The 17,593-nt window shown below is 44.0% G+C and overlaps 1 protein-coding gene across 1 annotated transcript in view; it reads left to right on the plus strand.

Moving 5' to 3' along the window:
- The window catches only part of LOC136507688 (uncharacterized), a 41,014-nt gene extending 24,971 nt beyond the window's left edge, over positions 1 to 16,043 (plus strand). The window contains exons 9-12 of the mRNA XM_066502337.1: positions 15,011 to 15,166; positions 15,329 to 15,424; positions 15,666 to 15,836; positions 15,930 to 16,043. Of these exons, the coding sequence (XP_066358434.1) occupies positions 15,011 to 15,166; positions 15,329 to 15,424; positions 15,666 to 15,836; positions 15,930 to 16,043 (537 nt within the window). The remainder of the gene's footprint in view (positions 1 to 15,010; positions 15,167 to 15,328; positions 15,425 to 15,665; positions 15,837 to 15,929) is intronic.
- Positions 16,044 to 17,593: the final 1,550 nt, after the last annotated feature.

Genomic DNA, 17,593 nt, shown 5'->3' on the forward strand with positions numbered 1-17,593 from the left:
TTTTGGCAAGCAGCAACTGCTTTTTTTGCCTCCTCTCCTCTTCTCTCCTCTCCTCTCCTTTTTGCCTATGATGAAATTATCATCTCCATATATTATATGAAGTGAGCTGATGATCAAATTCTTATGAGGAACTGGGCATCATCTACCTTACCTTCATGCACTTCTTTGTTACGATGCCTTGATGCTCCAAGATCATGATCAAATGATTATTAACATATTTCTAAGGCCTCTTACTCATACTCCTACTTCTATTACTACTACTACTAGTACTTCTACTACTACTACTACTTCTACTGCTACTGCTCCTACTACTACTTCTACTACTGTCCTACTACTACTAATTTCTTCCTTTTGCTTATAGCAGTAAGTGATTTCCTATGTTTTCACATTGGTCGGTTTCTACTGTTAACTATATTTGTGATATTTTCTTGGACTACTCCTCCTCCTACCACTACTCCTACTACTACTACTATATTGTTTTGCTTATATAATGCTAGTGTGTAGTGGATGTTGCTACTACTACTACTACTTAACTACTACTACTACTCCTCCTACCACTACTCCTACTAGTACTCCTCCTGCTCCTACTACTCCTTCTATATTTTTTTTGCTTATATACTACTGGTGTGTAGTGGCTACTGCTGCTGCTGCTACTACTCCTCCTACCACTACTCCTCCTCTCACTACTCCTACTCCTCCTCTTACTACTCCTATTACTCCTCCCTGTACTTGCTACTCCTACTGCTGCTCTTCTTTCAGTGATGCTCCTACTACTACTCCTAAGTGGCTACTGCTCTTACTCTACTACTACCACTCTACTGCTACACTTACTCTACTCTACTACTTTCTACTTACTACTACTACTTACTACTCCTAAGTGGCTGCTACTCTTACTCTACTACTACCACTCCTTCTCTGTTTTTTTGCTTATATACTACTGGTGTGTAGTGGCTGCTTCTTCTGCTGCTACTACTACTACTACTCCTACCACTACTACTACTCCTACTACTACTACTACTCCTCTTACTACTCCTACTACTCCTCCTCTTACTACTCCTCTTACTACTTGCTACTCCTAAGTGGTTGCTGCTCTTACTCTACTACTTCCACTCTATGACTACACTTACTCTACTCTACTACTTTCTACTTACTACTACTACTTGCTACTTCTAGCTACTAACTGTTGGCTGCTGTTGCTTTTTTGCCAAATCTCCTAGGACTCGCCCAGGATTTGTAGTCCTGTCTTTTGCCATCAGCTGCTGCTCTATGTTTGCTAAGCAGCTGTTGGTTTTTTTGCTAAATCTCCCCTCTCCTCTCCTCTCCTTTGTTTTGCCGATGATGAAATTGTCCAAGTCCATACATTATATGGAATATGAGCTGATGATCAAGAACTTGTGAGGAACTTAGCATCATTAGCAGCCGCCCCTACATTACCTTCTCCTCTCTTCTCTGTTATGATGCCTTGATGCTCCAAGTTCAAGATCAGATGATGATTGACATGTTTCTGAGGCCTCTACCACTGCTACTACTCATTTTTTTTATATATTGTTATTTTATAGGACTACTTTGGTTTATAGACCTTTTTTATTTCTTATACCTTCTCGCGTACCTAAAGCACACTTTCTTGCATCTATTAGAACAAAGCACGAAATAATGTCGCGGACACCAGATAGTGCAGCCCGATGCCCTGAGCATGATGAGCACCCAACCTATGAGGAGCAAGCACTAGAGGACCAGCTTACTCAGGAGCAGTTCGATAATGAGTTAGAAAAGGATCTAGAAGTGATGCTTACTCAGGAGCAATGTGACGCGGAGGAAGGGGGAGCAGAAGGAAGAGTAGGAGAGGCTGCTGAAGGTGAATAAGTTAATGATGATGATGAGGAGGACTTAGAAGAGGGATATGTAAGTCCTGAGGATCCTTTCTCACATGAAGCCAGAAGAAGGCCAACGGAGGAAGATTTGGACAAGGATTTTGACCCGAACGAGGAGGTAGGAAAAAGCCTTAGCTTGTAAATTTTGCTAATGCTTTGGCTGTGTTACCTCTGCTAACACTTTGACCTATCGTATATACAAGTCCCTCCTAAAACTCAGAAAAGATGATGTCGACGTCCGCGACATCTCGCTGGACAAGACGGAGTAGAGGAAAGGAGAGCAGAGGCAACAACCATAGAGATGGATCATGATGCCTCTGCTCCACAACCTCAAGACACAACCACGACTACCAAGCCTAAGAGTAAACGAGGGGATAGAAAAGGAAATCTATATCCAGATAAGGCATGCTATGTGATAACGGAGGTTGGGCCAGCAGGGGAGATCCTTGAGCCGAAGGAATTAAGAGGATGATTTTATAATGCGACCGGGGCCCTAGTAAGAGATAAATTGAACCCAGCAATCCTTAACTAGAAAGAGGTACCAGAGAACAAAAAGAATGAACTATGGGATAGGCAGCTGAAGCTCAATTTTAGATTTCTAGAGGGTAAGCACGAACTAGTAAAAAATACTTTCAGGATGATGGGAGAGTCATTCCGACGTTGGAGGTCGGAGCTCAACACGAAGTATATCCAAAAGGGGTTAACTCCCTTCAACGAGTTCGGCAAAATAACTCCTAGTCAATGGGAGGAGCTCGTGGCTCAAAAAACTTCACCGGAGGCATTGGAGCTCAGTGCCCGTAACACCGAGCTAGCAAAGAGGAACAAACACCACCATCATCTAGGCCCCAGTGGCTACTATGCCAAGGAAGAACAGTTTAGGAAGGTGGACAAAGAGGCCGCAACTGCTAGGAATATCGATGTGATGAATTTGAAGGTACGCTCAAGGAATTGGATATATGCGAGGAGTACAAAATCATCTGATGGTAATCTTAAGTTTGATAAGCCGAAGACCCAAGAGCTAGTATCAAGGATACTGAAATATGCTGAAGACAAGAAGAAGGGCTCATTCAATCCTTCCAGAGAAAGGGACGAGTTTAGCCTTAGCTTAGGAAATAAGGAGCACACAGGCCACACCAGGAGGCTAGGGAAAAGAACGACCTAGAAGCAAGGATTCGAATAGGACAGGCACATGTACAAGAAACATGGCAGAGACCGGGAGACTAATCTTGAGCTCCAAGTAAAGGCTCTAGTTGCGAAGACGCTGGAGGAGCAAGGACTGTCTATGGAGCCACAGATATTAGTGATGCCACGCGAGAGAACTGGCATTAGTTGGCAGCCCTCCAAAAATTCCTAGCAGCCAAGGTTCCACTATAGCCACAACCCCCGTCGATCGCATACGGGAACCATCTAGTTGCACCTTGGTGTTTCTCAGCGGTCGGCAGAACACTATGATGGAGGTGGCAACAGGTGTGGCACATCCTCCTGGTGGCTTACACCATAATAATAAGATACCGGTGGACTACACTAGGGCCGAGGTGCATACCGTGAAGCCCAAGTCCATGATTGGTACTTGTGTGTTCTCCCAACGAGCATAGACCTCATACAAGCATGCTTCCCCACCGGCATATTTTGAAGCCTAGTCGGGAAAATTGTCTTTGACTTCAATGACATGCACACATGCTTTCACCTAGGAGAAATGGAGATGAATCTAATTCGCATGTGGTGCCTGTAAGTCCTTGTCCTCCCGATATGATATGAATGTAATCTTTGAATTTTGTTGTAACTAACCCACACCGTGATTTGTAGAATGCAAGTGCACATTATCAAACAAATGCCAAGTGTGAAAGCCGGGTATCTAGACCCTCAAGCTATAGCCCAAACAAATTTTAATTACCCTAAATAGTGGAAACTGGATGCCAAAGAGCTAGCTACTGCAAAGACTCTTCGGGAGAAAGAGCACATCCATACAGCGAAACTAAGGGAAGAGTCCCTTAAGGTTGCGGCATACATTGCCCTGGCTTTCAAAACTCTCCAACAACACTCTACTATATGGCTATCATACAACTTCGAGTAAGTTCAACTCTATACTTAAAGGTTTGTTCGATATATTTTATTCGATGCAAAAGAGCTTATCTAGTTCTATGATTAAATCCATACAGCAATCACTGGATTTGTATAGCCGTCGATGTCGGGAGGAGCATGGCAAGGGTCTTTGATTCAATAGATAGGGACCCGGTGATATACAAAGACTTCATATCGATTCTCAAGACGTATACATATCGATAATCCTCATTAGCTTATATGTTTGTATACATACTTGTAACATTCACTTTTGGATACTAACAAGTTGTATTTGCTAAAATAATTCGAACAGGGCATTTAGGTTCTATGTCACTAATCATCATGGAAAGCATGATCCAGCAAGGAAGGAAAAGCTGGCTATAAAAATACTATGCGCGGTAAGTGTAACTTACTTCTTCAGTACTCCATTATATGGCTGTCAAAAGTATTACTTAACATTTTTATATGCAAAACACACAGTGCCCTAAGCAGAAGCCTGAGAGTGAACATTGTGGATACTATATATGTTCTATGATGAGTAACACCGATGCCTACAGGAGACACCCCTTAAGGGTAAGTTTGAACCGCTTCACCCGTAGTATAAAAACTTCGTACATGGTATGAAATACTAAACCGAAACTTGTTCTCTTGTAGTGGAAAGAAGACAAAGGAATGAAAAGAGACCCATACAAGGATGACCAACTCTTAGAGCTCGTCGGCGACCTTTGCAACTTCATATTAGACCAGATTGTACATGTCAAAGGCGTCTACCATGACCGAGAGTCTGACTTAGGTAGAAATCCACAGTATCAACACCTTCGTGAGACTAAAAGGCTAGCTCTAGGACGTTGATAACAATGTGTATGGAATTTGTATATTTAATGATGGATTGTATATATTCTTATGAATTGGACTTGTAATTGTAGTTTATATAATACTCTTGTGCTTGTAGTCTAAGCGGTTCGGAACGTTGGTCGTAGGGCGTTCGACAACGCGAACGTGGTTCGGAACGCTGGTCGCGGGGCATTTGGCAACGCGAACGCTGGATGGAATACGCGGAAACAAACAGTATTCTAGTCGAATTTGAATTGTAAATTTGAATTTTTTTTTTGCAGGAAAACATACTGTAGGGATGGTTCTAGATTGAACCGCCCCTACAAATAGGTATTATAGAGGCGGCTAGTACTATAGCTGCCCCTACAAATCGATTTGTAGGGGCGGCTGGTACTACAGCCGCCCCTTTTGTAGGGGCGGCTGGTAATACGAGCTGCCCCTACAAATCGATTTGTAGGGGCGGCCTAAGAACTGCCCCTACAAATACATGATTTGTAGAGATGGTTCGGTAGGGGCGCCTGGCCAAACCGCCCCTACAAAGGGTTATGAGCCGCCCCTAAAAATGGTTTATGTACTAGTGATTCAAATCCCGCGACACCCTGTTCAAAATGGTGGCACGACAAGTTCTGGGAACACCACTGCAACTGAAACTCAGGATCCACCTTCTTCACGTGCTGATGCTGGTGGCGTGTCTGTGCCTGCCACCACATCCCATGTGAGACCCATCCAACGCCAGAAGCAAGCCATCTTCAAGCAATTACAAATAGAAGCTATCTAAGGTTCTTCTACACGAACTCCTAAATGAAAATCGAATCATACCTCACTTCCTGAAGACCTATTATCTGGTCCGACCAGATGCTCCCCTAGGCTAGCAGAAACACAGCACAACGATGATGATGTGAGCTTGATGTTATTAGGCCCTATTTGGTTCCCAGCTCTTAAATCTAGGCAGCTAAACTATCTCTTAAATTTTAGTAAGACCATGTTTGGTTAGGTAACTAAACCTGACATGTACATATTTATAAAGACGAAAACACCCCTCATTAATGCTAACTTGGTGTCTCTGGCATTTAGCGCCAATGGTGCCGCGCTGCTGGCTCCCGCTAGCGCCGCTGCCTCCCGCGTGCGGCCTTGACACCAAATGCACGCTTGGCTTGCTGCTCTGCTTGGCTGCTCTGCTAGATGCTTGGCTGCTCTGCTTGGCTGCACGCTAGCACCATTCCTTGTAGCTCTGCTTGACTGCTATGGTAGTTGTTTGCTGCAATGTACATTCTCACAAATAATGTTCAAATGGTTTACAAAAAATTCATTATTACAAACCATGGTGCTGCTATGACCTTGCAAACAAACCATTCGCTATCCAATCATGAAATTGATTCATGTTTTCATCTTCATCTCAAAAACGCGTGGTGCCTCTAGTTGCTTGAGTTGAAGTTCCTTCCTCTATTGGTATATAGTTTTCATCTTGATCACACAAGTCAAAGAGGTCATCCATCATACCACTCTGTCTAATAAAATTGTGCAGTGCCATGCATGCCATTATTATTTTGCTTTGCTTTGCCATGGGAAAACTAGGCAAATTCAACAAAATTCTTCACTTCATCTTTAGGACTTCAAAAGACCTCTCTATAACATTTCTAAGTGAAGAATGTGTGTAATTGAACAGCTCTTTTTTACCTCTAGGTGCAGGCCCTTCTCTCCATTTGGGGACATGGTATTTTGTACCTCTGTACGGTGCAAGAAAACCTGGTCGATTTGGGTACCCCGAATCAATAAGATAAAATTTGTCTACATAACACAATACTTGTGTAAGTAACATGACAAATACTATGACCAAGACAATGAAGAAATGTAAAAGCCCATACATACCTATAGGTGGATGTGGAAACTTGTCACCAAATTTCTCAAGTGCGTCATTGAACACCCTCATATCATGAACTGATCTTGTCCATCCAGCTAGAACAAAAGTAAATCTCATATCAAAGTCGCATACGGCTAACACATTCTACATGGTGATTCCTTTCCTTTCTATATACTAGACTACCTTCTCAATTGGCACAGTGATAGGTACATGTGTCCCATCTATAGCTCCAATGCATTTATCAAAGTACGGAGCAAACCAAGGAGATTGTAACCTTCTATGAATAGTTGAAAATTGTGGATCATTTGACCTAATGATATCAATTGCTAGCTTCATCACACTAGACAGTACCTTATCAAACTTGTTGCTACATGTCCCTAGTGACCTCTCAAATCTATTATCAGCTTGTCTCATGGACTGAGGGGCACCACACATCCACAAAAACATTGCTAGAGCCTCTATAGAAGTCATTTTTGTAGTGGACTACAGACCATATCTCTCAACTAGCAAAGTGTGAAGGCTATAAAAAACATCATTGTGCATCCTAAACATGTTATAACATTGTGTCCTATGTCCTAGGGTTCTCATAGTACACTGATATCCAGTTTCAAGTAGGACTCTATAACCAGCCTTGTTCATGAACTTGTCACATTGGTACATACCTAGCAATAACACAACAGTAGCAATCCTTCTCCTATTCTACTAACACCTAGTAGCATGCATCATCAAACCTGCTTCCTCATCATCAGTGCAGTCTCCTTCATCATCAACATCTGACAAATCATCATCAGTACTACACTTGTCATCTGAGTCTTTAGTAGGGGCACCATCATCAGTAGTACTCCACCAATCATCATCAGATCCTACACCAGCAGTAGCCCCTACACCAACATCAGAAAGTCCAGCATGATCCACTCCAGCAGCAAATCCCACTTCATATGCTCCCTGGTCATCATAAGAAATAGATGTTAAAAGAGCATTGAATGTTGACATGAACAAAAATACTTGGGCAGCATTACAACAACATCAACAACAATGGCAGCAACACCCATTACATTATTCAATAAGCATTACAAGATCCAAACATAAACCATGGTTCATTACGATTACGTCATAAATTTAAGGTCCTAAGCAAAATAAAATTAAGGCTGCCAAACTAGAGACTCCATCTGCCAAGTCTTCTGCCATTCTATCCTATCCTCCTCAAGCATTGTGGGCAGCCCTCCTCAGCAATGCCATCCTTTGCTCATTTGTATCAAGGCCACTAAAGACCAACCTGTTGTAGCTACTTCTAAACATCATGGTAGCCACATAGTACTCATTTGAAACTTTGTCTACCCTAGCCTCCACAGCCAAATTGAGGCACCTAGAAACATCATCAACTCTGGCTTGCTTTGCTTTTGTAGCTTCCCCTCTCTTGCTCTGTGCTATTTGCTCCAATGCATTGACTTCTTTCTCAACAGCAATCTCCAATTGAGTGACCAGTCCCTGCATGATAACATTCACTGGAACTTTTTTGTTCTTGCTAGGACTTGAGGCTGTGTCAGTTGTGCTGCTTGCCCTCTTGTGGCTATTTGTGATACTTGGTGAATTGGTTTGTAAGCCCCAGTCGTCTAGAGTAGCAGCACCATCTTCATCATCCTCATCTATCCTTGTGTCTTGGTCATGGCATGACAGCCCAGGGATGGTGGCAGTTGAGCCATCAACAACAGTGTTCTAGAAAGAGCTCAACCATCTGAGGAAAGAATCTAGGCAACCCATACATGAATTTCCTACACTCTGGCTTCTTCTGAAAAATCACAAGAATCCACTGTTAGCAAAAACCAACATGAAAGTAGAACAAGCAAACAAATTATTAGGCACAAAGATTACCCTGGTATGCCTATCCCACCAAGATAGAGATGCATCTATCCCTCCATTTTCTTGGCGGCCAACACCTGTTTGTAGTTGTGCCCACTTATAGAAACTGTACATGGTCTTGAGCTGACTGAATCTATTCTTCATACATCTAAGATCATGCTTTAGGCCAGTCTGTTGCTCATAGAAATCTCTCAAATTATCATAACCTCTCCTTGTCATTGTCCTCTTACTTGAATTGCCCTTTCTTATTTCATCAACAGCAAGACAAGAGAACACAAATATATTTGCATCGGACCAATTTGCCTTGTCAAACTAGTAGAGAAGCAGATCAGAGAACAAGAGACAAAAATTGAAATAGATAGATATAGATCAAACAAATACACAGTACTACATGAAACATGTACACACTTCAATAACAAACAACTAAACAGTAGTAGTTCATACAAACTTGTAGATCAAATAAATACAACCTAACACACACCTGTAGATCAAACAGATTAGACAAATAAACACTTGTACATCGAACAGATAAAATCTAACACATCATATCAATGAAAAGTATGAGAATATAGTAAAAAACAGACATGCAGAACCATAAACAAGACATGCATAACATAAATAATAAGCAGAGCAAAGTACGAATCTGATCAGAGAACAAGCTCACCTCGGGGCAGGATGTCGTCGTCATCTTCTAGCTCCATTCCTTCAGTTGGAGAATATGAGCTGCCCGAAGCAACTGTTCCACACATCCTAGCTGCCGGCGCGCAGGCACGGCTACTGCCAGTTCCCACCCTGGAGCGGCACACAGTAGCGCGAGAAGCCAGGCGTTTCCCAGATCCGGTCGCTCCTGTGGTCGGCCGAGGAGGAACGAACCCTCCAGCACCGGATCTGGCGCCAATGCGAAGTGGAAGAAGCCCTCTACCGCCGGGAGCGAAGTCACCTTGGAGGAGCCCCTGGTAAGAGCCCATGTAGGGGAAGCCGGCGACGTCGGTGTTCAGATCCAGCCCCTCTATGCCGCGTCGAGCGGAGGAGCCCACACCATACGATGGCGCTTGGGAGAAGACGCCGAAGTCGTCGACAATGGGGGGGACGATGGACCGAAGCCATTCAGATCCATCGGAGAAGAGGACTGCGAGTAATAGTCCGGATACTCGGACCCGTGGCTGTCCATGGCGGAAGCGGTGAGCGGAGGAGCTGCTACGCCGGCGGAGGGGTTGGGAGGAGCGGCAGCGGCGTGGAGCAAAGTGATGGCGGTGGCGGGGAAAGCAGAGGAGAGCGAGCACGAGAGGGAGAGGGTGAGCGAGCTGAGAGAGTGAGCTGTGAGTGATGGGGTACCGGTGCGCTCGGACAGGGCGCATTGATGAAGGGCAAGCCTTGTCCAGACGTGGTTTTAGGAGCTGCTAGTAAGGTTTGGGTGACTAGCTGACTAAAGGCTGTTTAGTCTCTTTTAGTAAAGGTGTTTGGTAAAAAAGTTATTAAAAAAGACTAAAATCTACTAAATTTAGGAGTGCTAGTTGAACCAAACACCCCCCTTAGTTTGGCTCCAGCTCCGGCTGTTGATCATGCCTACTTTCAGTTTCAGTGGTTGCCCTGCTAGCTCTTGCATACAGCTTTGTTTTGTGGTGTGTGTACGTCACTCTTACTGAGAGCTAGCTAACTGGTTTCCTTCACATTGAGCAGCTAGCTGCTTTCCTTCACATATTATCGCGCATTCGTAATCCTTCTCCGATCCTCAGCACTGTGGGGCTGATCGTTATGCTAAATAAAGTTGTCACAGTGTGCTTGGCAGCACATTAAAGACTAGCTTTATTTGCTCCTTGAACTGTTTTGATCATTTTGTGGCTTCCAGTAAGCTTATCAGGCAGGAACTCTTTAGATCTATGTTAATGTAAGAACGAAAAGATATGGACTTGGCGTTGGTGGTTATGTTAATTCTCGTGTTTTCGTTTGTTGAAATGAGCTGGTTGCGCGTATCACACTTGCAAGCTACGTAGATCCATGCAACTATTCAAGCTTTAGGCCCTCTTTTGGAACATAGTTCTTTTCCTGTTACTGCGTTTTTCTCTGTGAACAATAAACTCATGAAATTCCTATACAATTTCTATGAAATTACTCTGTTCCAAAGGAGCCTTTAGTTTTGAAGTTGTTTCGTTGCCGTAAGCAATTTCTAGAGTATGCACACTGCGGTAGTCCATTTGACCATTTGTTTGCCATGGATTGTCCTTTCTTGATCCGAATAAAGCAAAAGATCTTTAGTACTCACAATTAAGGCCCCATTTGACACGACTCCATCATCTGTTTCTCGAGTTATTTGGAGTCATTTTGTGCCTAACGAGGTAAAACCGAACACCTCTACCTATGGAGCTTCTTAAAACATGCTGAGACAAATGATTGGTATAGGGTGAAACTGAAAGTAGTGGCTTCACCGAGCTCCGGCTCACTCTAGTGGGCCCTATGTGGGAATTTGTGAGAGTGTTTTAAAATTGCCAAACAGTTCACAAAACAGCTCCAGTTCCACTGGTTGAGCTGCTCGTGAAGCTGAAGCTAAAAAATAGCTTCACTAGTGAAGTGAACCTCAGCCAAACAAATTAAAGCCTAAGAATCAAATATGCAACCTAGCTGCAGTGAGAAAAAATACCAACCCAACAATCAAATTACTCAGTCAAATCAAGCACTTGAAACTAAGGCAAATCATCAGGTCCTATGTGGTCTTGGACGATATAGTCTTTTCATTCCCCAGAAGAAGATGCCTCAACGATTGTAAAGTTCCTTTCACGATACTCCACTCGTCCTTAAATAACTATCGTTTTTTTTCCTGTGCCGTAAGTTTGACTAGATTTATAGAAAAAACGTGCAACATTTTTATCTCCAAATAAATTTATTATAAAAATAGATTCAATGATCTAATGATATTAATTTTGTACCATAAATATTAATATTTTTAATATATATTTATTTAAAGTTATTTCTCGAGAAACGAAAATAATAATAGTTATTTAGGGACGGAGGGAGTACGCCATAAGATTTATTTTTTTCCTTTTTAGAGTCACCCCTAAACAGAATTTTTTATATTGCATGAGATTTTTTTTATTATCGGATGTCAAATTTTGAAAGGCATATATTTAATGTCACAGTAAGATACGCGCATTAGACGTCAAACATTGGAATTTCTCCTATTGTCTTAACTCACGTTCTGTGAGCTTTAGCCTACTCCCTATTATTTTTTTAATATGTCGTTCTCATTATATTAAATATATAAAATAAATATTGATTTTATAGTACTGGTATCATTAAATAAATTGTTTAATCTATTTTTATAATAAATTTATTTAAAGATATAAATATTGCTAATACTTTTTTTTTGTAAACTTAACTAAACTCGAAAAAGTTATACTGGCGCGATTCTCGCGGTGACACTTAGGGACTGGAGCACTGAGGGCAGTCCTAATGCTGTATTGATGATGGTTTTTATCCTCATTAAATGCTGATATGGCAACGTAATTAATGAAGAAAGAGAGCAAAAAAAAAACCTAGAAATGGTTTCCTCAGGGTCTTCTCTTGACCTAATGCACCAAGAAACCATGATATCGCCATTGGGGAGAAACCACCAGTTTTTAAGAGACTCGTGCCACACTTCCATTGGAGGAAGAAGATAGAGTTGGGAGAAAGAAAAAGAAAATAATTATTGCACAAAGACACCTCCACTGTAGAAGATAGTTTCTATAAATAATTTCTTGTGCTATGGAAACCGCATCAGTTTCTTTCATTGAGACTGGCACGAGGTGAGCTCTGTGAACTCTTTCAGCCTGTTCGCTTATTGGTTTTAGTCAGTCCAAACCAGCCAACCAACAGTGTTTTTCTCTCACAACAAATCAGTACCAGCCAGTCTAAACTAGCCCAGAAACCAATCAGCGAACAGAGCGTTTGACTCGTTGTCGTTGACCGCAGAAGACGAAGAGGCTGCGCTTCGTTCAACCCGTGGCCCGCCCCGCCGCATCGTCTTCTCCGGTACGCATCCATTCCATTTTTCCCATCCCCTTTCACCTCTCCGGCTCTCCCCACACAAAACCCTCCTACACAGCGCTACAACCACCGGAAAACCCCCGTCGCACACGGCCGCCGCCATGCCCCCCACCCTTAGCCCGCTCGAGGTCGCCGTCCGGGCCGCCGTCGCTGGCGACCTCCGCCTCATCAAGGGTAACCTCTCTCTCTCTCGCTCTCGCTCGCTCGCTCTCTCGCGTGCAATTTGATCCTCTATTCCTCTCCTCTCCCATGTTCATTGGTGTAGAAATGGCGACCACTATGGACCTGCGGCGAGGCAGGGGCAGAAACGGCCGGAACATGCTCCACTTCTCGGCGACCTCGGGGGTTCTGGACCTCTGCAGTTTCCTCGTCGAGGAGGCGGGCTTCGATCCCAACTCCGTCTCGGCGGAAGGTAACCCCATTCCCCATGCTCTCTCTCCGCCTCCTCGCCGGATCTTAGGCACGCAGCGGAGTAATAATTACCTAGAATCCTGCTCCGTGACGTCAGACGAGTGATGACCAACGCTTGGTGCCTCTCCATCCACTTGCAGGCGAGACGCCCATCCTCACCGCCACCGAGGCTGACGTGGACGACGGCGGCGCTGCAATCGTCCCTGTCGTGAGGTACCTTATCGAGCGCGGTGGCGACCCGGCGAAGCCCGACGCCAAGGGGTGCACGCTGATGCACAATGCCGCGGAGTTCGGTGCGTCGATCAATTCCTCGCCCTTGATACATACTTTTTCTGCAACTTCTCGGAATTATCTCGTGCTCCAGTTGCGTTGAAATTTCTGCATGCGTGTACTATTTCGTTAATCTGTGCTGTGCCCAGTGGCAGACCTAGGATTTTTGCATAGGGTATGCCACGCAAAATTTTTCACACGCAATTCGGTAAAAACCGTTTGCCAATTCGGTGAACAATTGTAAAAGTTACAACATAATTTATTATGCTGGCATTAAATAACATAATAAATCTTAAATTTAGCAAATTACAATATAAATAGTTCAAATGCAATATTGACAGTTTGAAATATAGGCATAAAAGAGACAATCATCGGACTTTTGTGTGATATGTCTTCTACTATTAATCTTGGCAAACTATGAACCAATCTCTAATCTAATGATGAGTGATCTTGCCTAATCTCCCTGATAAACAAATAATTATTAATAAAACCAAGGTCTGATACTATTAATATGAGGTGTACAATCTCAATTCCCTTTGCATATCTGATAGCTGGGCAGTAGAATAAAACCAAGGTCTGTCAGATTCCGAGCTAGTTTCACTCCCCTTTAAAAATCTTTCATGCTGTTTGTATGTATTTTCAACAATCAGTCATTAGCTTTTGTTTTCTGATCGTGACAACATAAGTGGTGCCAGTATGTAGGTCCAGAGCATATCGGGAATTATTCTGCTATTTGAAATGCTTGTCTAGGCACATGTACTATGGGTCTGATTGGTTGACTGCACAACCCTTTGTCCGGTCTCCGATAATGCAAAATAGACTTGATTGGTTACCTGTACAGAGCCTTATGCAGCGTAGCACTATCCTCAAAGCAGTGCTGATCTGCATCCCACTATTCACCCGAATTCAAGCGTATCCACTCTGCAAAACTGGACAGCACCCGCTGTGCAGCGGCCTTTGCACCCGCAGTGCAGCCCACATGCACCCGCTCTGCAGCGGCTCCCGTGAGATAGGATTAGCCCCCGCGTCTCCCTCCTCTGCCCCCCGCGTATGCACTCTGCATGTCTATTTCGAATATGGAGTTAGCTGTTTGCATGTGCTAATTCGGCTGTATATGTGCATTCTATTTTAAGACCTTTTGGTAAATTGAGTTAGCTGTACATGTGCTAATTCCGCTGTTTGCATGTCTGAAGACAACTCTTGTGAAGTGTATGGGTAGGACATGGCTGTTGCTGGCAGCTTGCGGTAATAAAAACACTTTTTTTTTTGCCATTTCCTCAGTTGCAGTAATAATAAAAAGCCTAGGAACACTTGTGAAGTCAAGCTAGAGACAGATTAAGAAGGGGGTGAGATACACCTGAGGTAACCCGGACAACACTTGTGCAGTCAACCAAACACACACGTTTGTACTCCCCTGTGCCTACGCATGGAAACCAATCACGTGCGCAACAGTATACACCTACATATCCAGTCCAACCAAACAACTTCAAGTTGCATTGCCTAATGCAGAATAAGGGTATGCAGCGTAGGATCTATGTGCTATGCAAGCTAATGCGAGTAACTAATCAGACCCTATAATTTCCAGCACTTGATCACTGACTGGATCTTAAGATGGAGTATTTTTTAGTTTTCCTTCAAATTCTACTCTATGTATTTAACGATATATAGGACTATCAATGACATTGCTATGAATTCATGAATGTCTTATTTTTTTCCAAAAGAAGTTACGAGGGAAAAAGAAGCTGTACTGTTGATATCCTTTTTATCACCTTTCATGCTGGACTATGTTACCACTTCCATTTTTGTCATTTTAATGCAGAATGGCAGACTCCCAATCATGCTAGCAGCTACTCGTGAAAAACGTGAGCTTGTCGAGATTCTACTTCCTCAGACAAAGCCAATTCCATCTGTGCCAGACTGGACTGTTGATGGGATTATCAGAGCTATGAAATTGATACAGTCGTCCGAGCCTCGGGTATGTTAGCACACTTATCGAAAGCTTTCTTAGTTAACAGACAAACACATGCATGATTATGAATTCATGATTTGAATATAGGAGCAAAATTTTGCTGACTGTACTATTTATCATGCTGTTGGAACCTCTTGTATGTAACTGAACATGTGGCATCATGTTTAGGAGTTGGTGGAAAAACGATTAGCTGATGCCAAGTCACAAGGAAAGGAAGCGTTTGCAGATGGGCGCTATGTGGCTGCCGCCTACTACTATATGCAGGTATATCCTTGAACCAAAAATAATGCATTGTTTGCTTGTTGGGATAATATAATACATTGCACTGTAGATATGTAGTTCTGAAATATCACAATGCTCAGGAAACATGGACTCACTTTTCATTTTGCCTTGAAATGAAATGGCAGAGCAATCAAACTAGTGCTGACAGAAGCTGCTGAATCCATTTACTGTGATTCAACCGAACCCTGGGATAACTTGAGTCCTCAACGATTTGTTCATGCAGGCAAAAGAGATTGATCCGCATGACGCCACCGTATTCTCCAACCTGAGCCTTTGCTTGTTGCGGCTGAGAGAAGGGGAACAAGCTTTGGCATACGCTCGGCAATGCAAAGCGTTGCGTCCTGATTGGTCCAAGGCATGGTACCGTGAGGACATGGCTCTCAGCTTCCTCGAGGTAGCTCACATTACATTGAATCAGCCTTCCAATGAACCTATCTAGTCTCTGCACCCGTAATGGTCTCACTGTATTGTCAATCTCGATCCACAGGACTACAATAGAGCGGTCAATGCGCTCCATGAAGCGCTGAAACTTGACCCTGCAAGCAACGTGTCAAGGGCGTCGGCGCCCAAGGTAGCTGGACCGCGGCTACGGAGTTCGTAGCCTCGTTCCGTCGTCGCCGGCGATACCATGTTGTCAAGGGCGTCGGCGCCCAAGGTAGCTGGACCGCGGCTACGGAGTTCGTAGCCTCGTTCCGTCGTCGCCGGCGAGGTTTTACCCCTCAGCCGTTGGCTTAGTTGGTTGGAGAAAAGAGAGAGGAATTAGGGAATAACTTCTCGTTTTTTCCATTAGTGCCCGATTACAAAGATATATATGGCCTAAGGCCCAAACCAACTAGAGCTAATTATTCCTAAAATTGTGGAACTGAAAAGAGGGAAACTATCCTATCTTTCCTTCCTAGCCACTGGTGGTTGGCGCCTCCCTGGCCGCTCCTGCCGCGCGCCCAGCGCGTTCTGCTGCGCGGCGGATGTCGCGGGCCCTCCTACGTCGAGTATAGGAGCGTCCCCACATGACACAACGAGATCAAGGAAGCATTAAGGTAGGTAGTGGTGCTCTCATTTGGCACCATCTGTTACATGTTTTTTCCAGCCCCAGTGGTTACCCTAAGCAAGAGTCGGCATCCATTGGGGCAGGGACATTTGAACCCCAGGCCTTGGGTACGGCTTTCGTGGTGTGTGATTTGAATGGCACTCTTATTAGGTTTTTTGATTGTTAAAACCTGCAGAGAGGCCGTGGAGGCACACTTGAACTCCTTGTTCAATGGAGAGGACCCCTGAGCGGCTACTTCAATTCCCTTCACATATCGTCTTGCATTCCTAACACTGTGCGGCTGATGCTAAATGTTGCCAAAATGTGCTGCGGCATGGACCAACTAGTTTAGTATTATTTGCTCTTTTGCAAGATCATTTTGTGGCTTTCAGTACGTAAGCTTTATTAGCCAGGAAAGAATGCATATTGATGGACTGGATCGTTGATCTTGCACTCTATATATTTCACATATTGTAGACTGTAGATGTGTTCCAGGAATATGGACTTATTTCAACATACAAGCCTCTGGTGTGGTCTTTTGTTTACAGTAAGCAAATTGTGGAGTATGCACACTGCATATTCCTTTTATTTTCCCTTGCGAACAACATAATCTGGGGATTGTTCTTGTCTGCTATTCGGAATTTCCATTTCTTGTGGGAAGCACAGTGACCTGAGGGCCCATGTCGTGTTGGGCTAGGCTGTATTCGAGGACTGGGCCGAGCCAAGCAAATCCACGTGGACCAGACAGTCCAACTCGGGTTCCCGCCAACCGGCACAAATAAGCAGCACCACGGTACGGATCCTCCCGCCCGTTCCTGTCTCCGAAACAATTTTGAGTTTGGTGCTGCCCAAACAGCCGCTGCATTTTCTCGTTCTATCATCCTTTTATATATATTCAACTATTATTACATCAATACTAGCGTCCTCACGTTCGAAGCGCCCGCGCACCCATGTGCTGCTACGTCTGCCCGTGTGCTTCGCGCCCCACGCCTGCTGCTGTCGGCCCCGTGCGTGCTGCTGCTGCTGGGTTCGCGCGTGCTGCTATTGCCCCGCCTGCACGGGAGAGCATGTACATAGGGCCCGCCTAGCTGCATGCTAGAGAGAGGATGGGAGCACAGCGAGCG

This window comes from Miscanthus floridulus, chromosome 15, assembly GCF_019320115.1.
Source record: "Miscanthus floridulus cultivar M001 chromosome 15, ASM1932011v1, whole genome shotgun sequence".
NCBI lineage: Eukaryota > Viridiplantae > Streptophyta > Magnoliopsida > Poales > Poaceae > Miscanthus > Miscanthus floridulus.